Source organism: Aspergillus fumigatus, chromosome 1, assembly GCF_000002655.1.
Source record: "Aspergillus fumigatus Af293 chromosome 1, whole genome shotgun sequence".
In the NCBI taxonomy this organism is placed as follows: Eukaryota; Fungi; Ascomycota; class Eurotiomycetes; order Eurotiales; family Aspergillaceae; genus Aspergillus; species Aspergillus fumigatus.
Window position 1 is genome coordinate 1,589,193 of NC_007194.1, and position 26,747 is coordinate 1,615,939.

The 26,747-nt window shown below is 48.2% G+C and overlaps 8 protein-coding genes and 2 non-coding genes across 10 annotated transcripts; 4 read left to right on the plus strand and 6 right to left on the minus strand.

The window, feature by feature from the left end:
• Positions 1-1,869: 1,869 nt before the first annotated feature.
• On the minus strand, positions 1,870-7,506 carry AFUA_1G05560 (GTP-binding protein RBG1). Its single transcript, XM_077803832.1, has 11 exons — positions 7,304-7,506; positions 7,218-7,238; positions 7,115-7,157; positions 6,974-7,051; positions 6,882-6,918; positions 6,758-6,828; positions 6,364-6,701; positions 5,951-6,307; positions 5,771-5,891; positions 3,290-5,709; positions 1,870-3,168 (listed from the first exon to the last, which is right to left on the minus strand). The coding sequence occupies exons 1-10, from the start codon at positions 7,322-7,324 to the stop codon at positions 5,690-5,692; spliced, it is 1,107 nt and encodes a 368-aa protein (XP_077660003.1). The 5' UTR covers positions 7,325-7,506; the 3' UTR covers positions 1,870-3,168; positions 3,290-5,689.
• A 271-nt stretch (positions 7,507-7,777) lies between these two features.
• On the plus strand, positions 7,778-9,074 carry AFUA_1G05570 (putative cysteine dioxygenase Cdo1). The gene is made up of 6 exons (XM_745213.2): positions 7,778-7,797; positions 7,858-8,190; positions 8,337-8,408; positions 8,473-8,610; positions 8,678-8,735; positions 8,810-9,074. Exons 2-6 carry the CDS (start codon positions 7,924-7,926, stop codon positions 8,923-8,925), a joined length of 651 nt encoding a protein of 216 aa, XP_750306.1. The 5' UTR covers positions 7,778-7,797; positions 7,858-7,923; the 3' UTR covers positions 8,926-9,074.
• Positions 9,075-9,091: 17 nt separating this feature from the next.
• Positions 9,092-12,641, minus strand: AFUA_1G05580 (uncharacterized protein). Its single transcript, XM_077803833.1, has 7 exons — positions 12,026-12,641; positions 11,933-11,960; positions 11,767-11,873; positions 11,079-11,666; positions 10,314-11,011; positions 9,604-10,261; positions 9,092-9,536 (listed from the first exon to the last, which is right to left on the minus strand). Exons 1-7 carry the CDS (start codon positions 12,056-12,058, stop codon positions 9,453-9,455), a joined length of 2,196 nt encoding a protein of 731 aa, XP_077660004.1. The 5' UTR covers positions 12,059-12,641; the 3' UTR covers positions 9,092-9,452.
• A 167-nt stretch (positions 12,642-12,808) lies between these two features.
• On the minus strand, positions 12,809-15,175 carry AFUA_1G05590 (alpha/beta fold hydrolase). Its single transcript, XM_001481656.2, has 3 exons — positions 14,766-15,175; positions 14,223-14,695; positions 12,809-14,155 (listed from the first exon to the last, which is right to left on the minus strand). The coding sequence occupies exons 1-3, from the start codon at positions 14,911-14,913 to the stop codon at positions 13,343-13,345; spliced, it is 1,434 nt and encodes a 477-aa protein (XP_001481706.1). The 5' UTR covers positions 14,914-15,175; the 3' UTR covers positions 12,809-13,342.
• A 116-nt stretch (positions 15,176-15,291) lies between these two features.
• Positions 15,292-17,981, minus strand: AFUA_1G05595 (putative capsule-associated protein CAP1). The gene is made up of 2 exons (XM_001481657.2): positions 15,838-17,981; positions 15,292-15,785 (listed from the first exon to the last, which is right to left on the minus strand). Exons 1-2 carry the CDS (start codon positions 17,607-17,609, stop codon positions 15,734-15,736), a joined length of 1,824 nt encoding a protein of 607 aa, XP_001481707.2. The 5' UTR covers positions 17,610-17,981; the 3' UTR covers positions 15,292-15,733.
• A 955-nt stretch (positions 17,982-18,936) lies between these two features.
• AFUA_1G05600 (uncharacterized protein) lies at positions 18,937-19,140 on the plus strand (the record flags this gene model as incomplete). Its single annotated transcript, XM_745216.1, has 1 exon — positions 18,937-19,140. One exon carries the CDS (start codon positions 18,937-18,939, stop codon positions 19,138-19,140), a length of 204 nt encoding a protein of 67 aa, XP_750309.1.
• Positions 19,141-19,768: 628 nt separating this feature from the next.
• Positions 19,769-19,849, minus strand: tS(AGA)2. The gene has a single exon. It is a non-coding gene (tRNA).
• A 566-nt stretch (positions 19,850-20,415) lies between these two features.
• tS(AGA)3 lies at positions 20,416-20,496 on the plus strand. The gene has a single exon. It is a non-coding gene (tRNA).
• Positions 20,420-23,740, minus strand: AFUA_1G05610 (protein phosphatase 2A structural subunit TPD3). Its single transcript, XM_745217.2, has 10 exons — positions 23,536-23,740; positions 23,102-23,378; positions 22,924-23,029; positions 22,712-22,863; positions 22,171-22,662; positions 21,994-22,108; positions 21,796-21,940; positions 21,637-21,737; positions 21,236-21,573; positions 20,420-21,184 (listed from the first exon to the last, which is right to left on the minus strand). Exons 2-10 carry the CDS (start codon positions 23,162-23,164, stop codon positions 20,846-20,848), a joined length of 1,851 nt encoding a protein of 616 aa, XP_750310.1. The 5' UTR covers positions 23,165-23,378; positions 23,536-23,740; the 3' UTR covers positions 20,420-20,845.
• A 97-nt stretch (positions 23,741-23,837) lies between these two features.
• AFUA_1G05620 (phenylalanine--tRNA ligase subunit beta) lies at positions 23,838-26,366 on the plus strand (the record flags this gene model as incomplete). Its single annotated transcript, XM_745218.2, has 9 exons — positions 23,838-24,112; positions 24,173-24,213; positions 24,282-24,301; positions 24,358-24,434; positions 24,496-24,625; positions 24,689-24,955; positions 25,010-25,251; positions 25,306-26,114; positions 26,203-26,366. The coding sequence occupies exons 1-9, from the start codon at positions 24,060-24,062 to the stop codon at positions 26,364-26,366; spliced, it is 1,803 nt and encodes a 600-aa protein (XP_750311.1). The 5' UTR covers positions 23,838-24,059.
• Between the last annotated feature and the right edge of the window lie 381 nt (positions 26,367-26,747).

A 26,747-nucleotide genomic window follows, 5' to 3' on the forward strand; every position in this document is an offset into this window, starting at 1 on the left:
TTGACAACAGGTGACCAGCTCAAGTACTTGCCTGGTTTGCTTAGGCCATGGGGTACTACTAAATACTACTGCTAAGTCGGTTTAGTTAAGTGTACCAGGCATCACGAGAAAGGGGGTTTGGTACCCGATCCAGAGTGGAGCGAAAGTTACCTTGAGCCAGTAGAGAACCATGTAGCCATTGGGTTTCTGGGAGAACTTTGGACAAGAATGACAGGAGAAATAGTGCAAGATAGAGGCAGGAGGTGTTGCTCTCTGTTATTGTGGTCATAAATCATCAACTCATTCGACAAGCTCACTGGATTCATCGAGGCCATATGATGGCGCTACTCCAAGGTGTTAGCGGATGATCATCTGTTCGAGTCGAGAAAGATCGTCGTAGAATGAGAGTCAAGGCACTGCTTCTGGACTAGATACCGAGTGGGTTCGGATGACTCGATTTCGATTGCCTCGAGATGCAAGCCACGACCAAGTTGACAGACGCTGAACCTAATATCCGCATGACTTACCTAAAACAAACAGTGAAGGTGAGTTTAATAGAGCGAGGACTCCAGAAAATCTAACATAAAGCCCTGGCTCAACGGCTTTTCTTCACAACCTTGTAGATTATGAGCCCGTCGGACTATTCAGCCAGATAGGCCCTTTGGGTTATCGACGTGCGAATCCACCCCCATCCTTCATCTTGCGACAGTTAGTTGAGCATCTTTTATGATTATAGATGCGATGTATAAAGATGGAGATAGAAAGATGGCGCCCGATTAGCATACAGTCAAGTATGTGTCAAATTGAATCCTTGAAGGGGCAGATCGTGATCGACCTATTGACGGCCAAGGATGACGAATATTCATTTTGCCTGTTTCATTGAATGAAGAAAGCGCGATTTGCGGTTTGACACTTTGAGTGATGATAAGTCAAACCATATTTTGCAAATCAATGTCATTCGTGTTGGACGGGGACGCCCCAGCAGGGAGGAGAGGGTAACGGAAAAAGAAAGTAGTCGTGCGCAATTTAGAGCCATAGATAAGTCAAGGAATAGCGGAAAAGAGGAAAATCTACAGCTCAAAATGCATAGTACTTTGTCACGAGGCGACATTCGAAGAGATACCTCGGACGAATCAAAGGCTGTATATCGACTTCAATTTTTTTCCTATGTAAGACAAGCAGGGTTATACTTGCGCTTTGACCTATCACAACGCGCATAAGGAGCATGGATGAAAAACATCAAAAGGGCTTATTCCTTATGAGGTTTAGAGTTATTGGCAGTCCTGCTGATGAGTTCTAGATTTTTACTACTCCGTGCTGTTCTCGGCCAAACTACCAGAGTGACAGAGGAGACTTTAAGAGTCGCCAAACTTGTATTGTTATGAGTAGGAGCTAGGACCCCCAAGGCCCATGGTCCACAAGGGGCCCACAGCGGACCAGTGGTCCACTCCGGCCCGGCACCCTAAGCAATGCAAATCGTGACCAAACTCTGTCTAAAGAAGTTAATGAACAGGTAATCGCGAAAATTAAATAGGGAAGAACGAAGGGGGCAATGAATTCGCTTACACATAAGTAGGTTTGTTTGTAAACACGTCTTGCCTAAGAAAATAATTGAAAAAGAATACAATCTTGTAGGTGTGCTAAGCTACTTTGTATTAGAATCGCCTGCATGAGAAGACTACTAGATGCGGTAAATTGCAAGGGAAGCTGATGCCGCCTCTGCAGCACAGCCCTATCAAGGCTTCAAGGCTTCAATGATCAACGTAGGACACAAATACAGGTGGCTCTTTGGCTTATTACTGTAGGCAGATGGGTCAAAAGTCAGAATGATATTTGTATTGCCAAAAAAAAAAAAAAAAAAAAAAAATCCTACGGAGTACAGCACTTAGAAAAAGCCATATTGTTGGGCAAAATCTATGCTCTGGTCTCGCCAATGCGCCCCACCTATCGGAATGACCACGAGGGATCGGGGTAGTCGACTCAAAGGGAATCTCGAGAGTTGGCATAGGGGTGTCCATGTCACTTTCTTTTCGCGTGTACTCTGTAAAATGACACGTCTTAGTCTCCCTCTTACAGGATAGCCGGGGATTGCAAATTTGACCTCCAATCCTACCATGATCAAAGCTGTTCTTCAAATCATCTAGCATTTCAAGGTAAAGACTGCAGCGAGATGAATTAAAAGCGGCAGTGATTTCCGACCAGATGGATATGTGATCTCATTTGGCGAAGAACACGACGCACCGTCGCTGGTATATTGGCCAAAAAATTGCAATCCAACAAATAAGAAATGCTAATTGTCCCTTGTAGTTAGCCAAGAGGAATCTCGGGATTGAAGCTATCGATCTGATTGTGCGCACTGTGCTCCTTCATAATCTAGACTAGATGGATTAATAACCTCTACGCTGCACCTGACTTACTCTAGTGCTCCACAACTATAGAGAAGTAGAGTACATAGGATCGTGCAGTTTCTATTTGGCGACCAGGATAGAGATCATAATTGGTCTCCGGCCGGTTTTGTGCAGGCGGAATGGAAAGTGAGAGGAAGTACTAAGATAGTTTGTCTAGGTTCTCATCCAAGTGTAAGATTTACTGCATTAATCTCTGGGCTTCTTTTCAGACTTTAGACCAGCTACCTTCATAGTTCGGTAGCTTCACCATTCATCATTAGACTTTGGACTGAGGACTGGCCCTCAGACAGCAAATCTGAGACAAGGTGCCATCGTGTTAGGCTCACCTACGCTAAGGTGTTTAATTACTGACCAAGTCATCAGCACCTGCCAGGTACGACTGCATCCACATCTGTCAGTATTCAATATGAGCATAGATTATGTGTGGTCATTCATCTAATGTAGGTACCATCCGGTCTACTGCTTACCTAGCCTGTACACATGAAGGTGAAACAACTAACTTCCGGGTTGGCTTCGTGATTAAAAACCTCAGGTCTTGCTGACGATTGGTACAGTTACATACGTACATTACCATACTGACTCTTTCCAGGTTGGTGAGAGACTCCCCACCGTATTTATAACCTGCATAAACGCCGCACGATGATAATAATCAAAGGAGGCACTGCCAACGAGGAAAAGTCCGAGGCCGACTCCTCGTGAGCTTGGGACAATGATGACATCAGCAAGAAATCCGCTTGATGAACTTAGAAAGAGATGAGAGCCTTCATAGTATTGATCTACCCTGTTTTAGTTAGTACGTACTCAGGGTGGGACAAAATGGAGGAGATACCCCAATTCCACTGGCACTAGTTGTCTCACTCTGCGAGATGAGCTCATTAACATCCACTCTTTATCGTACGCACCTGTCAAAAATTTCAGAGTTGCAAATCACTGAACGTCTGGAAGTCCTCTCTTGCAAATTTCCTCTTGAGGTAAAAGAAACTTCAACCTCAATGTAACACAGCCGTCGTGTGGCTGCATTGAAGGATCCCGCTATGCCGACCCCCAAAAAAAGTCAGAACTCCATATTCTGGACAAGAGTGTAAGACAAGCTCCAAGAAAAGAATTATAAACACAACCAAATATGTGGCCAGGTACTGTCGTGTAGTGAGAAGAGGAAAATGCAGACCTCCACACTGATGAAAACCTGCATCAGTTGGTGCGATTGCAGTCACCTGACGGGAAGGGTTTGCTGCTTTGCATTGACTTGCGCCGTCGCCCCTCGTTCTTCTCCATTTGCTACGGAGACGGAGTATGGAGTACTCCGTACCGGCGTAGCTACGCCATGAGAAGGCCCCTCCTCGCCGACAGCGAGACATTTGATTCAACCGAATCGAGCTGTGTGACAAACGCTTTGCTTCCATCTCAGATTGTGTCAACAACAATAGCTAACTAACTATTATTCGATCAATGTCTTATGCTTGTGCTCTGATTGAATCCACGCATCCTACAGTCAACTCCGATATCGAAGTCCCGATGCGCAAATGACGATTCGATTAGCTCTTTCCCGCCAGTCGCGCAGTATAGATCCCGCGCATAACCATCAGGAAGCTATTCCCTGTCACAAAGTTCGTCCGCAACTGCAGCTAAAAGACTAGAAAGCATGGGTAAGGCTTCGGTTCCGCGCAGACCGCTTCTTATTCCTACTGTTATCGAAGTCATACTGCACATACGGACCTTGGCGGCCGTCTCCGGTGGTTCCATCCTGGACATATCATCGAAGCCCATTAAACGCTCCTGTGGGCAGCTTCTTCGCAATGAGGCGGCGTTCCCCCACATCCAGACGCTTTATCATCTAGACCACTCATTAGATCCACCAATGACAATATTTGTATGGTCAAAATTCCTGTCGTTCCGTGACTAGGATCACCCCCGTAAGCCTTCAGGAGTCAGGACACAGAAATCGGTGCCTGACATCCGTGGCGTCATTTGAAGGCCTAATTGATTGCCTGAGTGCCTGAGGTCCGAGCTTCGGGTTCAGGTTGGGGCTTTGAGGCCTAAGGCGCAGGTAGGGCACGAATGTAGGGCATACCTTCTTACACTGGGCACGATCCTGTCTTTCTGATGCACATATGCAACCTTGCCTGCAACCTTACCCTTGGCCGGATTCATCACGGCACTCTTCGCAGAAAATGAAGAGGTGCTTCGTACTTTCTGACTTAACAGTGAGAACAGGATATGACGGGCTCTGCCTCTGTCAGAGGATATGCTTTCCCCTCGTCATGCTCTGTAAGTGGTCAATTCGATAGGTGTATTGCCTTTCCCCCGGGCATGTACGTCGCCCTGCTAACGCAGGCACCGCTTGTCCTCACGGTACTTGAACCAATTACGGAGCCTGCCCAGCTAACATTTAACGATGTCAGCGTTGCAAGCAGACCTCCTTATTGGGAGAGCAATCGCAAATACAATATAAATCGGTCTCTTTGAGTAGCACAGCTCGCGCAACTTATTTCGTACCACAGCGCTCTGAAAGGACGGCTTTCGTCAAATCCAGCCCGGTGCCCGGTTCTTCAATTGTGGTGGGATAGTAATGTCAAAAGTCCTTGGAAGCCCTGACCATCGCAGTCACTTCGCACTGACATCTGACATTGCAGTACTCTGTGAGCCACAAGCGAGGCCTATCTGGTGTTGCGGGCAATCTGCGCGTATTGAGGTGGTCTTTCACGGCTGAACCGTTGACTCCTCTGCGCGGAGATCGAGTTCAGATGAGGGCGCAAGGAACGATCGCGCAGCTGACTCGCCGTCGAGTCATCCATCTTACTTCCAGGCTGGGACTGGACAGATATCTTACAGCTAATGCATGCATGCTAACTTTGAAGGGAAGGAGAAAAAAAACTTCGGCAGGCTACCATATAGTAGGTATGGATTACATGCTGCTGAATCAAAAATAAGATCCCGACTTTGAAACTTTTTGATTTCAGACGCCCATCATAACTTCTTCTCGATCTCACCTTGAACACTAGAGGGTAGCATCGCGACCATTCTGGCCCATGAACCAGTAGATCATCTCCAACAAGTAGATTGTCCGAAATTAAGTCGCAGCCGGCAGCATGCTGCCCGTGCGCGGATCGTCTAGTCCGGCCCCGTCACACGCCCGTGGCGTCTCGCGGAGCTATGTCACACGAAGGGAGGCCCTTTTGCCTTTCGCAAAGGATCTTAGCGCAGCATCACTGACACAGACCTTCGAAGGCTCTCGTGCACGATTCGCCACAGCCGTTCCTACTGTGGGACGGACTCTCGGATTTCATGTTCATCAGGATTCTTTAGCGCTTAATAATCGTGACTACGTTGACTCGTCAGCTCTTGCGGCACGAAGGATAACGTAAATCACAGGGGCAGCATACCAATATCCTCATCCGCTAATTCATGCGAGAGACCGACTCTCTGCGGTTGGTGTTTGACGGAGCGGCCATAAACGATGGCAACCTTGAACTGATCCTTGATCGACCGGTGAATGGCATTACACTATGCACACGTATCAGTAATGGCTCCCAGTGTCTCGTAGGGGTCTGGTGAAATCATACAAAGTCCTCAACTGTGCACGCGTTTGATCTCAAGACAACAGGAGCCGAGTAATCAGGAGCCTTTCCCTTGGGTTTCGTGTAGACTCGTCTGAGGTTGAGTTTCTCCCACATTAGTTCCAGAAGCTCATCGATATTCCAGCCATGCTCGGAACTAATGGGGACAGCGTTGGGGATTCGGTAAAGAAGATCTAGCTCTTCAATCGAAATGGAGTCGATCTTGTTCAGAGCGTAGATGACTGGTATATAACTTCGGCTCTTTGCCTCGAGGACGTCAATTAGATCGTCAATGGTGGCATCACATCTGATGGAAATATCCGCAGAAGAAATCTTATATTCATTCATGACAGCTTTGATTTCCTGTTCAATAATGGTCAGCTTCGAGCCTGAAAGAGCCACACATCAGGAGCACATACATCATGGTCAATATGTGTTAGGGGAACGGTGCTAGTGATGGCAATACCACCCTTGTCTTTCTTTTTGAAAACAATGTTGGGCGGTTGTTTGTTGATTCTGATACCAAACCCTTCCAATTCGTTCTCGATAATCTTTTTGTCGAGCAGCGGCTTGTTGACGTCTAGGACAATGAAAATGAGATGGCAAGTCTTGGCCACTGCGATGACCTGACGACCACGACCTTTACCATCTTTGGCACCCTGAATGATACCGGGGAGATCGAGAATCTGAATTTTCGCACCGTTGTACAGCACCTGGCCGGGAACGGTTGTCAAGGTTGTGAACTCGTATGCGGCGGCTGCGAATCCGAAGGTCAGTTTCCGTTCAGCTCTACGTGGTCAATTCCAAACATACCCTCGGAATGTTGGCCAGTCAATTTGCTCATTAAGGTACTCTTGCCGACGGAGGGGAAGCCGATGAAACCACTACTCCGAGTAAGCCTCTTGTTGTACTCAAAGATCGTTCAGTCGATACATACACACTGGCAACACCGGTACGAGCGACATCGAAACCAACTGAACCTCCTTGTTAGCCTCCTATAAAAGACAATCGCGACACCTTTCCACTTACCACCACCTCCGCCGCCACCGCCGCCGGATGGGGTCAAAAGCTCTCGTTTTAACTTTGCAAGCTTCGCTTTGAGTTGACCTTCACAACCGTCAGTTATCCTCTCCCAAGATACATGAATTGTTATCTTTGTCCTGCACATACCCAAGTGAAACGCTGTCGCCTTGTTCTTTTGAGTCCTAGCCATCTGCACCTTCGGTTAGTTTCGAAGCACATGACCATCCAACGCGGCGATTGCTGTACGAACCTCCTCCTCAATTTGCTTGATCTGCAGTCATAAAGAAATTAGCATGATCAGCTTCATCAAAGATGAGACATATGTGACAACTATACCTTCTCCACGGTCGTCGACATTTTGACGGTTTGGTATGAGTACTACCCTTGTACTAGGCGCAATGTATAAGAACAAAGAAAAAGAGAAATCAGAAGTGGAATAAAGAATCCAGTAGGGCTTCTCCTATTGTCTCGCTCGCTGAATGCAGTCTATACCCGAGACAAATCGTATGCACGTCAATCGTGAAGGTGTTTCTGCGGAGAGATCAATCTTTGAAATTGTGGCCGCCAGTTCATTTGCTGCTCAATCAAGGCGGTCTCACACGGCGGGGTTGAGACCTCAGGCCAAAATCAGGCATCGCAGTGGCAACTTCCGTTCTTTTTGCGGATGGAAACTCTTGTGTATCAAAGGAAAAACACCGTGAGTGGTCGAGAATGGTCCAATGTTCCATTAAGATGAGATGATATGAATTGGCATTTTGTTGCTCCACTCGTACAAAACCTATAATTACCCATTGTTCCTGATCTTAACATTATCCTAACAACTTCATGCTGTACGTCCCCCTGGTCCGAAGTCGCTACAACTACTATTGATGCGACGTTTATACTTCTAGCTGGCGACGAATCATAACCCATCTTCTTACGTCTTACCATCCATATTGTAGAGGATCCTCACAACAATGCCATATCTCGACTCCACAACATCATTACCACCTTCACAAAGCAAATACCCTGATAATGCGTTCGAGAATCTCGTCCTAGACCTCAGCGCAGCGTTGGGTCCGAGCTCAGGCCTGGATTCTGACGATGTCAATCCCCTCGACATCCAGCGCCTGATGGAGCAATATGTCTCCAATCCGGAGGAATGGCGCCCTTTTGCCCTGGGCGATAACAGCAGGGGATACACAAGGAATCTTATTGATCAAGGGAATGGTAAAAGTAATCTGGTAGGTCGCAGGTCGATCCCCTCGGTACTATAAACTTCAGCGGCGCTGTGATGATATGGCCGTACCTGCATGTAGCCGAGACCAATGCCCATATGTACCGCGCCATACTGAGTCAGGGTTCGCATGCTAATAATGTACTCTGGCAGTTAATATTGGTCTGGAGCCCTGGTAGAGGGAGTGCAATACATGATCATGCCAATGCACATTGTGTCATGAAGGTATCATTAGCTACCCGCCTACACCCTCGCTCGGGGCGAAATTGCTGAACTGATGACACCCTAGGTCCTCAAAGGCTCTCTGCAAGAGACTCTATATACATGGCCAGATCAAGATAAACTCCGAAACGGGCAGCCCTCATCGCCGCAAATCATCAAGAAAACCACCTACACCGAGAACCAGGTAACCTATATGTCTGACAAAGTCTGTAAATTCCCGCCTAGGTACTTCACTCAGGCGTATGATAATTCGAAACTGACGATTTGCCAAGCTGGGCCTCCATAAGATATCAAACCCAGACCCTCATAACCCCGCCGTCTCGTTACACCGTACGTATCTCCCCTTGAACTGATACAGATGTGTGCTTCGCTGTGTGCTGCGGCTAACCACACCAACTTGACAGTCTATACCCCACCAAATGCAGCAACGTATGGTTTCTGCGTGTTCGACGAAAAGACTGGGAAAGCAAGTCGCGTGAAGCAATCCCATTTCTACTCTATCAGAGGAGAACGGTGCTAGTTCAGGTCTGCATTTCGGCTGCATCGCTTTCTGCCCGCTGTTCTGTGATATTGAGCTAGTTGCTCAGCACGCACAAGATGCCTCTGTGTCTATTTCCTGCATGGGACGTGAATCGAGTATGCTACCCAGGATATCCATATTAGCCTTACATCTAGGTTTACTCATTAATAAATTATGTGGTGACTTGCATAAAGCAGAGATGACATTCTCGCTTTTACTTCTCATATATTTGCTTAGAATTAAGTGCAGGATCCAGAAGAGTTCATAATAGACAATTTTAGGCGCAATTACATGAACAGCTAGGTGAATGCTGCCAAAAGACATTCGCTCCTCATGCGTAGCTCAACTAAATCCCGGAAAGTAAATGCACATGCGTAAGACGTACTGTACAGTCATGGAATGATATGCAAAATGCACGACATGGATGACCCAGAACGGAAAAAAGCGCCAGCAACAGAATTTAGAAAGATCATTGCACTAATATCGTACGGCAAAAAAGCGGAGGGAAGGAGAATGCGGGACGAATATCAGACACGCCTAAGTAATAAATCGGCCTTTTCCAAGATTTCGGACTGGCGCCGGCGAAGCTCTTCGAGGCGTGCCAACGGATTCTGTAAACTTCCAATATAAGTATGTCGCTCGAAGGAGGTGCAAAAACGCATCAACCGTGAGACCCACCCAGTCCTCCTGTTTTGGTACGCCTTCAGCGATCGGCAACTGTTCATCGGCAGCTTCGTCCCCCGAGGCTTGCGCGAAGGATCGCCTGATGGGCGCTGGCGTCACGGGAAGGCTGGGGCGTTCTACCTCTGTTGGGAAATCCGTGACTCGCATGCCCATGGGCCCATGGTCGATTGTTTTCCAGCTGGATGGCTCGGTTCCGGGGCTGGGACCCCCGGAGATCACTTGCACTTTGGCTTTTCTGCCATGTTGAATGGATTGGATGTACTTATTTATTTCTGGCACTTCGTCCCATGCATTTGAACGGGAATATGTCTCCCATGTAGCGGTAGAAGGCCCTTCAGCTGTACACGAGGTCCTTGACCCTATGGAAGATCTGGATTCTTCTCTGGTGGATGCCAATGCTGACTCCGTGGAGACTGTACTCGGCTGGTCCTCCAGAAAAACGCGCGTGGGCTTGGGTGCACGACTTTCCCAAGGAAATATTTGCGTAATTTTTTCTGGCTCCGGTTTTGTCTCGGGGACCTGGTACCACATGTTCTTTGGAGCCTCGGGATAAGATGCCGGCGGTTGAAAGAGTCGTTGATCATCCGACATGGTATAAGTCCTTTCAGCCAATGCAAACCCTTCCGGTTTGCTGTTCAAAGGAGGCGGTTCCCTACAAAGACTGAGTTAGAATGGCCCTTTCGGCGAATCAAGATAGGACTTACCGAACTGCATCCCATTCGGCCTTGGGTGCTTCAAAAGTTTCTGCCTTGTCTGGCGGGACTGACGGTGCCGGAGGTTGCTGTTGGTTCTCGATGACAGGTTCTGGCTTTAGATGTGCTTGATAGATCTCATTCGCAGCCGAAGGTTCCGACGGAGGGGAGGGAGCGCTGGCAGCCTGGCAAGTAGGCTGTTCACTCTGTATCGTGAATGCTGGTTGGCTAGAATGCGGGAGCACATAGGCGGATACGTGTTCTTCCCCACGAACATACTGTGGGACAGCACTTCTGACAAGTGCTGCTTCACTCTGAATCGGATGGTGTTCCTCTGGTACTGCTTGCGCGTGATCCGCGTGCGACACCTCCAACCCATGAGGAGTACTGCCCTGGTCATAGAAGACTTCCTCGTGAGGAGCCTGTTCGACCTGGGCATGGCTATGACTACGTACTGTATGTGGTTGTAGGGATGGCGACTCAGATTTGAATGAAGTTTCGTAAAGCGTTCCTAACGCTTCCTCAGAAGAGCTAGCCAGGTGTTGATCATGCTGTGTTTCTGAGACCTGCCCATTAGAACCAGCCATAGGTCGGTCTTCAGGGGGATGTGAAATCTGCGAGCGAGACGGTTGTGGTACAGTCTCATGTGGGTAGGTAGTTATGTCACCCTGTACTGTGGCAAGCCTACTCGGCAGGGAGCGTACGGGAACCTGAAGCGTCGTGAGCAATAAAGGTGGCTGAGGGGAAGGTGTCACAGTAGAGAACGTCAAAACCCACCGTTACAACAGGGCGATAATGCCTATCATAAATAGCCCACCACCTTCCCAGCAACTGATTATATGGTGAATCCACGGGTAACACTTGTCTAGGCAAGTTCCAGGGTTTCTGAGCCCCAATGAAGTGAATCAGGCTAATGGTGCTCTGGAAATGCTTATAGGCAGGAATGTACTGGTAGTTGGCGCTGGGGGTGCAGTTATACGTGAAGCTCAGCCTATGCCAATTTCGAAAATGCATGTTCAGCAGCCCCTGGTCCGCGCCGTCAAAGCTAATGCCCCTCTCAGCGAGCGCCTTAAGCGCATAGTAATCTTGCAAGTTGGGTCGAAGGACCATGACACCGCTATTGAAAATATCCGGCCAGCCAACATCAGGTGCGGCCGCGAAATCTTCCTCCAATGTTAAGAGTTCATCCGGAGCCCGTACAGCCACAACATCACAGTCAATGTATACTATCTTCCTGAATTGCGTCTGTCGCCAGAGTTCAATCTTGGTGAATGTTGCGATCAGATCCGGACGATCCATCAGCCATAGATTTGCTGGAGTGCGATTCGTTGCTGTTTGTACGGGTATGATCTCGTCGTATACCGTCTAAGAAATTCAGGTCAGCGGCAAAGCTATGATGAAACACCCTTGACTGTTCGAAAACATGGGCACGTCCGAAATTTGGAGTAAAGCAGTAGGGTCATACCTGAAGCTCCTTGATAGTGGCATACTGCAAGGTGTCAGGCGTGTACAGAGCGACGAGCTTGGCCTTCGTGCCATTGTCCCGCAATGAATGGGCGAGAACCACAGCACCTAGAGGGACTAGCTTAGTAAAGATCAATTTGACAGTGTTCAGTATGGCAATTGCCTACCAGGCAAATAATTATCGCTCAATAGGAGCTAAAATTGGATTAACAGTGCTCTCGACGTCGTTGGCTGCCCAGGGAAAGCGATTCATTACGTACCGTGCAATAAACCGAGCTTCCATCAGGTACCATCTCGACGGTACCTGATCCCGCTCGAGCTCCGTAGAGATCAGGAAGGGGTAAAAAGTATGGGACGTCAAGTAAAGACTATAAAAAGAGGATACGGACAGAAATGCTCGAACGAAGGAGGAAAACTGAAAGACAAAACGGTCGACAGTTAATAGCGATCAAGACGGGATCTCCTCCTCCCCTCTCGGTCAAGGGTAACGTCGAAGCAAACCGACCAGCCCCGCCCGCCAGCATAAGCAGCGACACAAGTGGATCAGGGCGACAGCTTCCACAAGAGCTGCATCGCGTCCAAAGAGGTTACAGACACACCATTCGAACAGTCACTCAGCAGCGAAATCGAAAAGACTGGGCAGTTAGAGAAACAGTGGCAACGTAGGAACAAGTACGGAGTAACGAGGAGTATCTATCTAATCTCTGTATGTAGCTGCTCCACAACTAGCTTGGCGGGTACGTGGATAAAACATAGTCACGGATTAAAAGACCAAAAACAAAAGCCAACTAACTCCATTAACAATTTCTTCGGAGCAATGAGTGTCCAATGGGTCCTAGTACCGTCCTTGAACCTTCAAGGTATCTAGCTGACCAGTAACTGTCTTCTACGTGCTCCCAACACAGGAGCTACTCCAAGACAGCTCTGGCCGGATTGGGGCTAACCTGGTCCGTTCCTGGCTTGTCTTGAGTGGGTCAATGACAGGTAACTGTTCTTATCAAGGTGCATTGAGACCTTCTAGTATCATCAACCCCTGCCTTTAGGTAGTCCCCCCGATGCCACCATCAGCGCTTGGATCCCAAATACTAATTTATAATCATTGAGCTTGGTCAAGGGGTTTTGATTCTCAACCGCCTGGTGAAACAAAATGAAACTGACTCTAAAGTGAATTGATAGGACCCTTACAGTCATCTTCTGAGAGGGGAAAGTTCCCTTGTTTACTCCGTATGTTTAGTCCCACATCCGAGCAAGGCCAACACCGACAGTGCTACAGACGAGGAGAAACTTCGACCTCAGTTACTCCGCACACAGTGTGCATCGGCATCAGACAGAATGCAATGGATGATGGTAATGATTGGTGGATGAAATATTTATGTGTAAACTTGCATTTGGTTGTCTCGCTTTCTAGGTTACATTTCGCGGATACGTCAACTCTTGACATTGTCCATACAAACTGACCAGCAAATCTGCGATAGGACAATGCAAAAGACAGTAAAAAGATCAAAGGAAGGATAGAAGGCAATAGAGAAGTGGAGGTCAACTCCCACGAGTTACCACATCCGTCTCGACGCACATTCTTACTTGCGAGCAGTCACGACGGCATCAGGGTAACAAGCCTGAACAACAGCGCCAATGTCCTCTCGTTCTCCCTTCACAGCCCATTCCACGGTCTTCTCAATGGCCACACGGCTCTCGCGCTCCAATGGTGTGAAGTGACGAGAGCGTGGAAGCATGACGACCATGCTATTGTAAACTAGGTAGTCTAAGATGCCATCAAGGCAAATCTGAGGGTCGAGAGCAACATCTTCTTTACCCCAGAGGATCGTGGAGCTTGCTTTCAGCGCTCCTGTAGGTCCGTCATCGAACAAACCAGCTCCACTACCAATGTGCCGCAGCTCATTCCCTCCCGCAATGCTATGCAGGTCGGCGATTGTTTGGACCGATTTGCACCAGCGGCCCAATGCGGCCCCATCTCGGTAGTAGCCAGCCATGTGCTGAAAGTTCGAGAGCGCACGTTCCTCCTTCACCGAAACTGGATACTCGTCGCCTGCGGCAGTCCGTGTCTTGCATTCTTCGGTCGACGGACCCAGAGTGCTCGCCATACATTCCGCGGCATCCCGAGCGGTTAAGTCGACATCACCAAGGGAAGTCTGGTGAATCGCCTTTAGGAAGGAAAAGTTGCCCCCGCTGCCGAAGTACGTAACAAGGCCCATTGGCAACTGCATCACGAAGATATAGCCCGAGCGCTTCAATTGCCCGAACACAGGCCACAGGGACGTGACGGCTTTGACGAGAGTTGAGCGCGACCGGATTGGTGAGCGAATTGAAGTCTTGAACATTTTCAAGGAGGAGGATAGAAGGCGACGAATATTCGCTTCAGCCAGACCAGGCTGGAAATGAGAAGTTGGTTAGTGAAGCTCAAATACCTATGCATCCAGTGTGAGTTGCTAAACGTACCACTGGCCCATTGGTTACGACAAACCGGTCAGCCAACTGAGGAGCTTCAGCTGCAAGCCGCGTGGAGATAACGCAGCCCCAGTCATGCCCTACGATAATCGTCCGTCGCTGGTTGTTTCCAGTCTCCGTATCTATCCCGTACTTGGTTCTAATGGCAATGATAAACTCAGTCAGGCTCTCCAGAACGTTTGTCGCTGAATATTTGTCCAGAGAATCGCTTCCTCCGTAGCCCGGTAAGTCGACGACGACCAGTGTAGCTGCAGATTGAAGGGAACTGGAGCTCACTATGTATCGCCACACGGCCCAACTATCAGGAAAGCCATGGATGAAGATCGCAAGTGGTTTCTGGGAGGTCGTCGAGTTCTCGGGGGAATCATTGCAAAGGTAGTGGAATTTGAATCCGTTTCGCAGGGTGAGGATGTGATGAGAAAGACCGAAGCATTCCTTCGAGAGATTCCAGAAGCGATCGCGGGCTATTCCATTGCAACAGAAAATGGGTCAGTTCTACTGCGACCAATATGTGTACAATGTGAGCCTACTCACCTAACTGCAACTCCAAGTTCTCCTTCTCAGAGGGACGTTTGAAGAAAAGTCCAAGTTTCACAGCCTGAAGTCCGTACAGAATCAGAGTTAAGAACCCATAAGCAAAAATCGCAGCAGATTTGAAGCTGTTAGCAAGACGGCCAGCCATGTTGCTAGCAGTCTGGCAGATGACCTGCTCTACGCTCAAAGAATGATGTTAACAGTAAAGGACAGAGTGGGTTCAGAAGGAGCGTAACAGGCCAGTGACTTTGCTCATACGGAAAATTCTAATGGTAAGCTTCAATACAGGAAGGGGGCCGCCGGAAAAGAGACAGAATGCACTGGTTTCGGCCAGAAAATAAGCATAAGCAGTAATTCAATGGAGCTTGAGGGGAAGCTGTCTACAGATAGCACTATATAAATGATGCGTCATAGTGCATGTGATTATGCCTTTGCCTGATGTATAAGGCAACACAATTATGCAACACAACCTTACTTTCAATCTGAGCTTATAGCAACTACCATGATAATAATTACAGGATGCCATATTTGAGCATAGCGTATATGATGAGCTACTGGTATTGAATGTATGTTCGTCTAGAAAAGCCAAGTTTTCACAATTAAAACGCAGAGAACCTTTCCATGTAGACGAAGGGGAAGTCTTGAAACTCCTGGGGAAAGAACGGTCATTTGGTAGATACAGTTGCTACTAGACTGCTGCAAAGCTACATATACAAGACAGGGACCTGTTGCAGCAACAGGACTTTCAAGAATAAACGCCTTCATCATAGACGAATATCAACCAGGCGAAAGCGATACAATGTACAATACAAACGCCAGCAGCCTTATAAAATGCAATCAGGTATGTAGATATCACTCCGCAAATGGGTATTGGTACAGAGCAAGCGCAAGATTCAGGAAGAAAAAAAAAATGACAACGAATTCAAAGATGAAGAGGAGGAGGGTACTGCCGCTAACTCCACAGCAGATCAAAGGAAGAATCCCAGATTCTCCCGGTTATCGTCTACTAAGCGTCCGTACCTGTCAAGGCAATGTTAGCGAGTCGCAATTGCAACCAAGAGTAGAGGCTTACTCTAATAAGAGCCTGAAGAACCACACTTCCATGTCGTCATTTCGTAGTGCTTTCAGTGCCCAATCCCGACCTTTTCCCGCAATCTTTGCCGCCGTGCTTTTCCCTTCATCTTCGGTGACAAAGTACCGCATCGTCTCTACGGACTCGTCACCCGCCAAAGTCAGAGGAACGTAGTGTACCCAGGGTTTGATCCACTCGTCGTGCCATTCGCGAAAAATAGCCACCTTGCAAACTAGACTGTGGCTGTGCAGAAAGGCGTAATATCGGCCACTGAATGCGTTCCCGTCGATATCGACCAAATACTTGTACGCCCATGCATCCTGCTGACCAACCGCATCCACGACCTCAAAGAATTCCTTTTGAGCATCACAGTCGCTGGGGTCACATTGCCCGATGAACGTGAATTTGACGTCGAACAGATCACGATAATCTGCACGATTGACTTCCTTGGTTTGCCATTGACCGTCAGTGGTCTTAGCAAGAACTTTGACATTGTCCAGGCTATTGATGTTGCCGACAAAAATCTGACGGTGCTGCCGCCGCCAGCCACCAGCTCGAGAGAAACCTCCGGTTGTGGAACCCCTCCAGAACATCTTTTCCTGCTTTTGATCCCAGGGGTAATCATTTTCCTCCGCGTAGGGAACCATGTTAGCCCAGTACCAGGGACTTGGATAGAGGATATCTTGAAAGCTTGAGATTTTGCTCTGCGAGAAGATTGGAAATAGATCGTGAACCACATCAAAAGCATTTGGGCGATCAAAGAAGCCGTAGGTTCTCTTCAGTGAGGGCGTATTGCAGATATCGGAAAAGGCAGTGGTATTGTAGATAAAGCCTGGATCACCACGTTCGTAGGCTCCGACATTATCTGGCGCATCCTCGTTCAGGGATCGGGCGGGGCTGTCCACCGGGCAGGAAGCTCGAGAGTCGGTCCATGTAGGCTGATGTGCATATCGGTTGAAACGTGTCGTACGCACTTCATCAATTCGATCACCCTTGTTCAAATCTTTGGGCCGAGGCGACCATGTGTTTTTCGGCGATTGATTCTGGAAGGATTTCGGGAGAACACTGTCCTTCGCAATACTGACCATCCTACGCAGATCATCACTTGGAATGACAACTCGAGGCTCATCGTGGGTGTTGAAAACGAGGTCCATGTCTGGCAGAAACTCCACAAAACCACTCATCATCCCTGCAGTAGCATCTCGCTGCCATTTGAGTTTGTCACCACCTCCTTCAACCAGAGTGACCTTTCCCTGTCTGATGAGCACTCCAATCACAGCATTGTCATATCCAAGCGCCTCCCGCGCACGTTCACGAATCACCTTTGGTTCGATCGCCCAAAAAGGGAGCAAGGAGTGGTAAATCGTGTCGTATTCATCGATCAATTGAACACCCCTCGACTGGGCGAACTGAAACCATTTATCGAAATGCGGCGGGGGGTGCATATGGTATCGACGACGGTATTCATTGACAGCGTCGGTCAGAGTCTTGGACTGCCGCGAATGCAGCTGTTCGAATTGCTGCTCTGCATCTCCGACTAGAGTGGCGATTGGGTGTCGATCCGTGGGGGAGGAAGATGTCGCGGGATTTTCTGATTCATGCTTTTGTTGTTGTGTATTGCTAGAAATAGGTACTGAAGGAGGGTGTGGAATAGCTGGAGGAGACTGATTTAGAGGTAAGTCGGAATCATGGTGGCTTCTTCTCAGAAAGACAACTGAGAAGCCTGCGAGGACGACGACACCCAATAAGAACACAATTCTTTGAAATCGCATACTGCCATCGAGAGGGGCTTCTAGCTATTTATGCGAAAATAGAATAGTGCCAAGGGGGGCATTGAGACAATCCCGGTGGTCACAGGAATGTTTGTTGTCTATGTCATGTAAGGGTTGTGCGAGTGTGAAAAGGAGAAGCAGTAAAGGATACGGGTGAGAACGATGAGGATCGCGCCAAGGTAGATCGTAAATGGCGAAGAACGTGGAATCTACGCAGTAACTCAGTTAGACGACAAGCAATCAAGTAATCCGATTATTCGATGCGAAATTCATGGAAATAGTGGGACCAAAACTCTCTCCAAAACACCCCAAAGTTCTCCGTCAATCCGTATCTAATTAAAGCTACCTAGATACGTAATATGTTGTCCGACCACAAAACGCGCTATTTGCGCCAGCGCACTCACCGTTAGGAACTTTAAGGTTCTGCAAGGCCTCTGAGGGGGGCATTCCAGACCATTCAAGTGCCGACCAGAGTTTGGTGTGCCAAGGATCGATGGTGTAGGTGCTCAAACTTATTGAAATACATGAACAAAATAGGGTGTACCAATTACTAGCCTACAGGACATATTCGTTCCTCCAGTGGCCGTTGCTATTCTCTCTGCATTCATTCTCATGCTTGAGAATATCCGAAGTTGGGGACCCTGCATGTGTTCTCAGGACTTGAATTGTTGGTGGCGGAAAGGATTGCCCGTGTACTATACCCTTTAGCTGCCTATAAGATACTAGAGCAGTACACAGTCTAAATGGTACGGGAGTTTGCAGTGGCCTTGATGACAGTAAGATTTTATATCAATAATATGTTTGATTCTGCAAATGTACACCGGTTGGCATTGTGTCATAGAATATGGCAGTGAAAAGGCGAATTATATATATTATTTCATCTTCAGCCCTTCCCCCCCCCCCCCCCCGGTGTTCTTGTCAAGGATGGTACCAACCAGGGTAATAACCGACAGAGATAGTGACCTAGTGCTTCTTATCTCGTGAAAACACCCAACAGCAAGCCGTGTCAAGTGCAAAAGCCCCCAGTGTCTGAAGAACATATGTTTGCGCCTGAGCAACATGATAATACGCTGCAAGACACATTGCTGCGATCAGCAGAACATGCGCAATATAAAACACCTGTCGTCTCATATGTATCGACGCTGTTTTCATGGCCCACAGTCCACCGGTCGATCCCAGGGGCCGTGCAAGGAGAAGAATGAAGATCATGATGACGATTCCGCACAATCCCCACTGGACATCCAACTCGCGTATACGTTTGGCCAGTAAAGAGCTGAAATCCGGGTGAGGCGATTGCACGAAAAATGACAAGTACAGAGTGGCATGCATGATCAACAATGGTGCGAGGACTACTCGGCCAAAGAGACGGTGGAAACACGTCAAGGTGGACTGTGGGATGGCCGTCAAGATCGACACAACGGACGGTGATGTCGGCCTGGATGCGGAGATATACCAGGCCGGAGACATCAACACCTGGAATGGCAGCTGTGAGATCGCAACATGGCCCAGCGCTTTGGTTAGGTGGAGGTAATCTGACAGAAGAGCTGTCATTCAGTTTTGTCTAATCATGAATCAAGCAATAGGAGTATTCAATTATCGGCTCTGTCAATCGTTGTGGGTTGTGCACAAAGGACGACCAGATGACACCAAGAAAAGAAAGCACATACCCTCACCACTCCTCCAGATACAGAGTCCCAAAAGCCAACTAAGCCAAATTAAACAGGCAACATATTGTGCCCGAGTGTCCGACCAGCCGCGAAAAGGCGCGGATTCCCACCATGATATGTGTGCTTGCCGAGAATCATTTGCATACTCCACGCGCGAAAAAGAACTCTTATAGCATCTGAACGCGACCAAAAAAACGAGGACAGAGAGTTGCGCGTAGTATCCCCGAAGATCGAGCAATTCGCGACAATGCTGCTGCTCGGCTGGAGAAACAAATGTAAAGTGCCAGGGCCACGACAGCGACATACCGGCTGTACGGTTGTTGGATAGTTCCAATGACAGGATCCTGACTAGACACGGGGGCGGAAAAGGCACAGGGATATCAGCACAAACTCATTTACACGCTGATAAGTTTGACAGGCACATGGAAGAAGCTGCCTATTATTCTAGGTAAGCCCGACCTAAGGCGCAGAGAATGGGGACGAAAAAAGAAACGTCAGCGATAGGACTCGAACCTATGCGGCCGAAGCCAAGTGATTTCTAATCACTCCCCTTAACCACTCGGGCACACTGACTGAAGTTATTTTATTTTAGATCTAATTTTCTTTGTGACGAAGTAAAAGCATATCCTATCACAGGCCGACCTTGCCATGAGTACAAGGAGCCCAGGACATAGTGTGTGGATAGAATTGGAGGACCCAGATATGTTTACAACAGGCAGTACTGTGTGTAGCATGACAGAATTTCGATTTAGGGACATTCGACATTAGACTCCAGTATTTATAGTATCCTTCGGAAAGCGAACAATGCCCATTACCACCCTTGGTTTATAGCCAATTTCCTCACTCATGGCTAGCATATACCAATGCGAGAACCATCATCAGATTCCACATTTTGACGCGACGTAGCTGTCCTCTTCGTCAATCGGAGCGACATATGCCTGCCGTTTGTCACATCTAAATCGGGTTCAGCATACTGTAGAGATACTGTTTTATCGCCTATAATATCTTACAAGTGCCTCCATCTAAAGCCCAGCCGTCTGCCTTTCTATAGGCAAATTGGTGCAGTGAGCATGCGGCTTGTCCCACATTGCCTTAGTCAGGCTAATAGACGCCTAAAATTGGAGCTTTCGCACACCTAAGTCAGTGTGCCCGAGTGGTTAAGGGGAGTGATTAGAAATCACTTGGCTTCGGCCGCATAGGTTCGAGTCCTATCGCTGACGTTTCTTTTTTTCGTCTGCTCTTTCCCCAATTCTACTCTATTTCTTATAATATCTCGTCAACTTCCAAACCCTACGCCAAGAATGTTTCTGTCCAGGTCTCAAATACAGGATATTGCTGGTTTCACAACGGTGGAACAAAGACTACTTCATGAACTCCATGGTATTAATTCATTCAGTGAGTCAGTGGCCTGACCATTTTTCTAGTGGACAAGATTGTCAAGTTTCCAACCCGTCCCCGCACAGTAGCGCAACTCCTATATTTACTCCTGCTACCCCTATTGAAAGGCTCCGTTAGGACGTGGGTATGAAGTGGTGCATGCAACGAAGTGGCTTAATCAAACAACTAAGCCTAGGGTGAAGTCTGCATGGCCTCCTCGTGGCCGCCCGCGGCAGTTGTAGCAAAGTACCGGACATCGACATCTTCATCCTGCTGCAACTTCTCTAGACTGGGGAGGATTCTCTGCTGGATAAGCTCCTGACCCCGAGGTGACGGGATCGCTGGTTTCCCAGCTTTCTCGAGCTCGGATAGTGTCCCTTGGGCAGGAAGGCGACGTAGTGTGTCGATCAATACAGCGTAGGATTTGGCGACATTGAAGCGGATATTGGGAATTTCATCCGTTACGAGTCTGTCTAGAATAGGAAGTATTGAGTTTTCGATGATGTCCAGCGAGACAACGGGCGCAAGAGTCTAACATAGTCAGTAATGGCCCATCACTCGGAAAGGCCCGGGAAAACTCACTGAGATAGCAAAGCAAGTGGTCATTCTGTAGAGATAGTTCGGGTGTTGTCCCATGGCCATAACCTTCGGGATGATAGAGCCCTGAGCCCATTCTACTCCGAAAACTTCTGTGAGCTTTCTCAAATTTTGAGTGGCAGCTTCTCTGATCGAGAAGACAGTGTCCCCGAGCCAGCCCATGCACAAGTCGCTGAGCTGTTCGTCGAAAAACTTGACACCCAGCTGACTAGCGAGAAGAGGGATGTACTCGATGATAGCAAGCCGAACTCTCCATTGTTTGTCTTCAGCTAACTGGACAATGGCAGGGAGAAGCGACTGCGAAAGAAGGTCGATGCCGATGACTGAAACGATTAGTTATAACCAATTTTTTTTTTCTAAAAAAAAGGGTGTGGCATGAATCTTACCCTTGTTGACCAATTCCAGCTTGGAGATGATATGTAGGCGAACATCGGGGAACTCGTCTTTCAGCATCTGAAGGAACATCGGGAGCAGGTGGGCAATTGTCCTAAACGCATATTATCAGCATTCATGTCCGGACAAACTTAGAACGGTATCACTCTGACTCTTCTTTCCCAAGGATCGGGGCCAGTCCGCTGATTTGAGTACCCAATGCCGCTCGCACATGCTGGGATGGATCTGAGACAAGATCCTCCACGCTCGTCATAATCTCGTTAAGCAAGGTCTCCCGGTCAATCAAGCTGCAGAAACCTATTCGCCATCAAGTTAACCAAGTCCTAGTTTGCATAAAAAGCTCTACATACCTGGAATCTGGCCCGCAATGGCAGTCCGAACTTCAGCCTCTGTGTCCTTCAGAAGCTTAACAAATGAGGGCACCATGTCACGAGTAACAACTTCTTCGTGTACAGCCTTAGCGATCTGTCGTGGAACATCAGCACAATCTGAACAGGATAACCAGAGCAGCACCAAGGACAAATTACCTTCTCGTATCGATCAGCAACCATGTATCTCACTCTCCAGCTCTTATCCTCGAAAAGATTGCGCAGGGAGGTCAGCAGGACACCATGGCTGGGTTGTTGCTCCTTGGGGATTTCCTCGGCGATAGAGATGAGAATGTCCACAGTCAACAAGCGCACGCTGTCTTGATCGTCACTTGCCAAATATTGGAACAAGGGTATTATTTCTTCAATGATCACTTGTGTCTGCATTTCCTTAACAAACTTGGCAAGGTTATTTGCCGCCTGTCGTCGCACCATCGGCGTCTCGTCATGTACAAGGCCTCCGAAATATTGGCGGAGACTTTGCTGCAGTGGCGGTTGTGATTTCCTGTAGGGAACGCAATAGAGACCAGTGGCAGAGACTTTTGATGTGAACCAATCTGCTTTCGAGAGGCGAATAACCATGGGGATGAAGTATTCTTCGATCTGCTTCTCGGATAATTCCTCCCCGATCTTGTTGAGCGACTCGACGGCCTAGCTTTCTGTCAGCAAGAGAAACGACAGATTCAAAGATGAGTTTTACCTTCTCCCGCACCAATGGCTCTTCAATGGCTGCCAAGTTCTCCAGGGGAGAAAGGAGTACATGACCAAATTCCGAACCGCCAACATATTCAACGAAACTACCCAGCTCATCGCTCAGAGCGGTTAGGACTTCGTCTTCGTCCTCGACAGAGTCTGCGAAAGCCGTGTATTAGATCTAAAGTCTTGTCATACCCAACCTTTGGTCGAACTAACCATCGAGGAAAGGAATAAGTTCGTCACGAGTTCTCTCTGGTCCTAAGGCCAATGCAATCGTAGAAAGACGGCGTATAGCGTTGATGCGAAGAGTAACCTCATCATGCTAAAGGAAACGGCGCACGCGACTATCAGCATGTGCTGGAAAGAGATGACGTGGGTGAAAGAGCAACTGTACCTTCAGTTCATCAATGAGAACGGCAATGGGGTAGAGCTCATCATTTTCTCCCTGACCCTCCATCGCGGGAAATTCTGTATGCTTTTCAATGTACTATTGAAAGAGGGAAAAATGGCTAACGAGGCAGGGATGTGGGTAGGTCCAAGGCCTCAGCAGGAATTGGAATTGAGTTGGTAAATTAATCCGGTATGACGCGAACTGAACAATGGCTCCAGAAGTTATTTGTGGTCGACAAAGAAAGCTGTCGAGAACAGGATGAAATAATCAAGCACCTGCTCTTAGATTGATATTAGTCGCTGTTGATAGCAGACTTCTAGTGGTATAGGAAGGGATAATGGTTAGAAACCCCGGAGCGAGGTTTCGTGGGGTTTGGGCTGCCGCAGGACACTCGACTTGAGTAGCAGAATTACCTGGACAATTGAGATTGAACTTACCGAAACAGCAGTTCGTTGCCAAACAGTAATGGAAGAATCAAAAATCCTAACTTGAGAAAGGAGATAGCCTCGAGTGAGTCTGTTGAGGCTGGTATCAGGACGGCTACTATTCTTATTAAGGTGAGCTGCGACGGTCGCTGGCTGCTCACCTGAACCTGAGGCACTAGTACTAGTTCTAGCTGCTCCTTGTGGCTGGTGGGGGGTAGAAACAACCAAGGCACAGCCTGAGGCGTCAAAAGGAATCAGGAGGGGTGGATAGTGGCGGTGCAATCCATCTGTGGCTTGATTGGCGGAGGGTCAAGCCCCAACAGAGATAAAAAGTGCCACGGATTTAAGTTCTATGACTGCGATTATCTGCCCGACACTGGAGAACAGACAGAGCATCGGCGGAGTTACCAACGCTGTGGATCCGTGCTGAATAACTTGGACATTCATTATCACTCCATACCGTTCGTTGGTAGGATTCAATCGTTGTCTGATCGCGGCGTTCGCTCTATACAGTTGCTAAGAACAAGCCCCTCATCATGCCCACCATCTCGGTCGATAAGGCCGCGCTCTTCAAAGAGCTTGGTCGGGAGTATGTTTTTCTCTTGTGTTCATTATTCTTACTTGTTTTGTGACTAATCGCACCATCAAGATATACTACGGAGGAGTTCGATGAGCTGTGCTTCGAGTTCGGTACGTTCTGACTCATTGATTCCTCACCTTTTTTTTGCGGGGTCACTCACTGACGGCTTTTCCTGTAGGCATTGAGCTCGATGAAGATGTAATGCGCCTTCAGACACCTTGAGGAAGATGATTGAACATTGCTAAGAAAAACAGACCACAAACTCGGACAGACCCATCGTCGATGGCAAGCAGGAGCCACCCCAGCTGAAGATCGAAATCCCCGCCAACCGGTACGCATATTTTTCGGCAAACGTTGGAAACTCCAATCGTATATACTGAGCCTCTCTACAGTTATGATCTGCTATGTTTCGAAGGTATCCAGCTCATGCTAAACATCTTCCTGGGCCGGAAGCCTCTTCCCAACTACCGACTGGTTGAGCCCGCCAATGGACAACTGGAGAAAATCATTGTCAAGGAAGATGTAAGTCGGCGTGGTTGGAAATTCTATGTCGCGTCAATATGGACTAAGTAAATCTTCGACTAGACCATGAAAGTAAGGCCGTTGGTTTCCGGGGCAATTCTTCGCAACATCAAATTCGACAAAGCCCGCTATGAATCCTTCATTGCTCTGCAAGACAAACTCCACCAGAACCTTGCCAGACAGAGAACTCTTGTTTCGATCGGTACCCATGACCTGGACACTATTCAGGGCCCCTTCACCTATGAAGCACTGCCACCAAAGGACATCAAGTTTGTGCCTTTGAACCAGACGAAAGAATTGAACGGCGAGGAATTAATGTCCTTCTATGAGGTATGGACTGACCATCTCTGGCTCATCGCAATTAATACTTATATCTATAAACAGAAAGACAAGCATCTGGGCAAATATCTCCACATCATCCGCGACTCACCCGTTTACCCCGTCATCTACGACTCTAAGAGGACTGTCTGTTCCCTGCCGCCAATTATTAACGGTGACCATTCAAAGATTACTTTAGACACCAAGAATGTCTTGATTGAGATTACGGCTCTTGACAAGACAAAGCTCGACATCGTCACCAAGATCATGGTCACGATGTTTTCCCAATATACCTCCAAGCCCTTCACGTATGTACGGTCTGCTTCGCCTTGTACACATGATACTAACTCATTCTTGTGCAGTGTTGAGCCTGTCCAGATTGTCTCTGAACACAATAACGAGACCAGAGTCGAGCCTGACATTGCACCTCGTACCACTCAGGCCGAGGTCTCTTACATCAACCAGTGCTGCGGACTGGAGCTTTCTCCCGAGGAAATTTGCAAGCTACTGACTAAGATGGCATACCAAGCAAGGCCGTCTGCATCTTCGCCCGACCTCATTGACGTGGATGTTCCCCCCACCCGCGCGGACGTGCTTCACCAGGCAGATATTATGGAGGATGTTGCCATTGCGTACGGTTTCAACTCGCTCCCACGGTCCTTCCCCAGCAAGTCGGGTACGATTGCTCAGCCTCTACCCATCAATAAGCTGTCCGATATTGTTAGAATGGAAGCTGCAATGGCAGGCTGGACAGAGGTCTTACCCCTCATCTTGTGTTCTCACGACGAGAACTTCGCCTGGCTCAACCGCAAGGATGACGGCACCACAGCGGTTAAACTGGCAAACCCTAAGACCGTAGAGTTCCAAGTTGTCCGCACAAGCCTGCTTCCTGGTCTCCTCAAGACCATTCGTGAGAACAAGCATCACGCAGTACCCATCAAGATCTTCGAGTGCAGCGATGTCGCCTTCAAAGATCTGACCTTGGAACGTAAAAGCCGCAATGAGAGACACTTTGCTGCAGCCTGGTACGGGAGGACGAGCGGCTTCGAAGTTGTGCACGGCTTGCTCGACCGCATCATGGCCATGCTCAAGAGCGCCTTCATCACAGGTGAGGAGTGTCTCGAGAACCCAGCCGTCAACGACTCGCATTACTGGATTGAAGAGCTCGACGGTAAGTCTTATATGCTTTTTTTTTTTTTTTTTTTTTTTTTTTTTTTTTTTTTTGGCTACGTGTATATCAGGTACTAACTCGGTCTTAGAACCCACTTACTTCCCGGGCCATGCGGCGTCCATCCACCTTCGTATTGCTGGCAAGGACCACGTCATCGGTGCCTTCGGTATCTTACACCCTACAGTATTGGAGAAGTACGAGCTGAAATACCCCGTGAGCACGCTGGAGATCAACATTGAGGCTTTCCTGTAAGCGAATGTCAAGGCAGATGTGGATGTGGTTTAGCAAAATCATAGATATATGTCCTGAAATAAACCTGGGCACCAAGCAGTTACAGCGTTAGAATCACGACGTACCTTGAATAAAACATAGAAAATGCCCTCTGTCTTGGATTATCTGACGTGCTTAAGTAGAGACCATACACATCGGCAAGTTCCAGAAGAAATGCTGGACTCCGGCTTTACGGCGCACGTCGACTTTTTTTCGGATGGTAGAAGGTTGAAACGAATTGTTGCTATTACAGTGTTGTACGACGCTACGCGCACACCCAGGGTACAATCTAGAGAAGTCTAAGTGAAAGACCACCTGCTTAATGATTGGAGAAAGCCCATCCCGTAATACTCGTACAAATAG

Excerpts from the sequence above, each read along its gene's own strand:
- AFUA_1G05560 (XM_077803832.1), bottom strand. The coding sequence starts at position 7,324 with ATGTCGACGACCGTGGAGAAG. Across the intron at positions 7,158-7,217 it reads TCAAGCAAATTGAGGAGGAG|ATGGCTAGGACTCAAAAGAA; the intron begins GTTCGTACAGCA and ends CCGAAGGTGCAG. Across the intron at positions 5,892-5,950 it reads CGTGCACAGTTGAGGACTTT|TGTAATGCCATTCACCGGTC; the intron begins GTATGATTTCAC and ends ACGTGTGCATAG.
- AFUA_1G05570 (XM_745213.2), top strand. The coding sequence starts at position 7,924 with ATGCCATATCTCGACTCCACAACATCATTACCACCTTCACAAAGCAAA. Across the intron at positions 8,191-8,336 it reads GGAATGGTAAAAGTAATCTG|TTAATATTGGTCTGGAGCCC; the intron begins GTAGGTCGCAGG and ends GTACTCTGGCAG. Across the intron at positions 8,409-8,472 it reads ATGCACATTGTGTCATGAAG|GTCCTCAAAGGCTCTCTGCA; the intron begins GTATCATTAGCT and ends ATGACACCCTAG.
- AFUA_1G05580 (XM_077803833.1), bottom strand. The coding sequence starts at position 12,058 with ATGGTACCTGATGGAAGCTCGGTTTATTGCACG. Across the intron at positions 11,961-12,025 it reads GAAGCTCGGTTTATTGCACG|CTCCTATTGAGCGATAATTA; the intron begins GTACGTAATGAA and ends ATCCAATTTTAG. Across the intron at positions 11,012-11,078 it reads ATTATCGCCCTGTTGTAACG|GTTCCCGTACGCTCCCTGCC; the intron begins GTGGGTTTTGAC and ends ACGACGCTTCAG.
- AFUA_1G05590 (XM_001481656.2), bottom strand. The coding sequence starts at position 14,913 with ATGGCTGGCCGTCTTGCTAACAGCTTCAAATCTGCTGCGATTTTTGCT. Across the intron at positions 14,696-14,765 it reads GAACTTGGAGTTGCAGTTAG|CCCGCGATCGCTTCTGGAAT; the intron begins GTGAGTAGGCTC and ends GCAATGGAATAG. Across the intron at positions 14,156-14,222 it reads TCGTAACCAATGGGCCAGTG|CCTGGTCTGGCTGAAGCGAA; the intron begins GTACGTTTAGCA and ends TCTCATTTCCAG.
- AFUA_1G05595 (XM_001481657.2), bottom strand. The coding sequence starts at position 17,609 with ATGCGATTTCAAAGAATTGTGTTCTTATTGGGTGTCGTCGTCCTCGCA. Across the intron at positions 15,786-15,837 it reads TTCTTCAGGCTCTTATTAGA|GTACGGACGCTTAGTAGACG; the intron begins GTAAGCCTCTAC and ends TTGCCTTGACAG.
- AFUA_1G05610 (XM_745217.2), bottom strand. The coding sequence starts at position 23,164 with ATGGAGGGTCAGGGAGAAAATGATGAGCTCTACCCCATTGCCGTTCTC. Across the intron at positions 22,109-22,170 it reads TTGCTGATCGATACGAGAAG|ATCGCTAAGGCTGTACACGA; the intron begins GTAATTTGTCCT and ends GTTCCACGACAG. Across the intron at positions 21,738-21,795 it reads CCGATCCTTGGGAAAGAAGA|GACAATTGCCCACCTGCTCC; the intron begins GTCAGAGTGATA and ends ATATGCGTTTAG.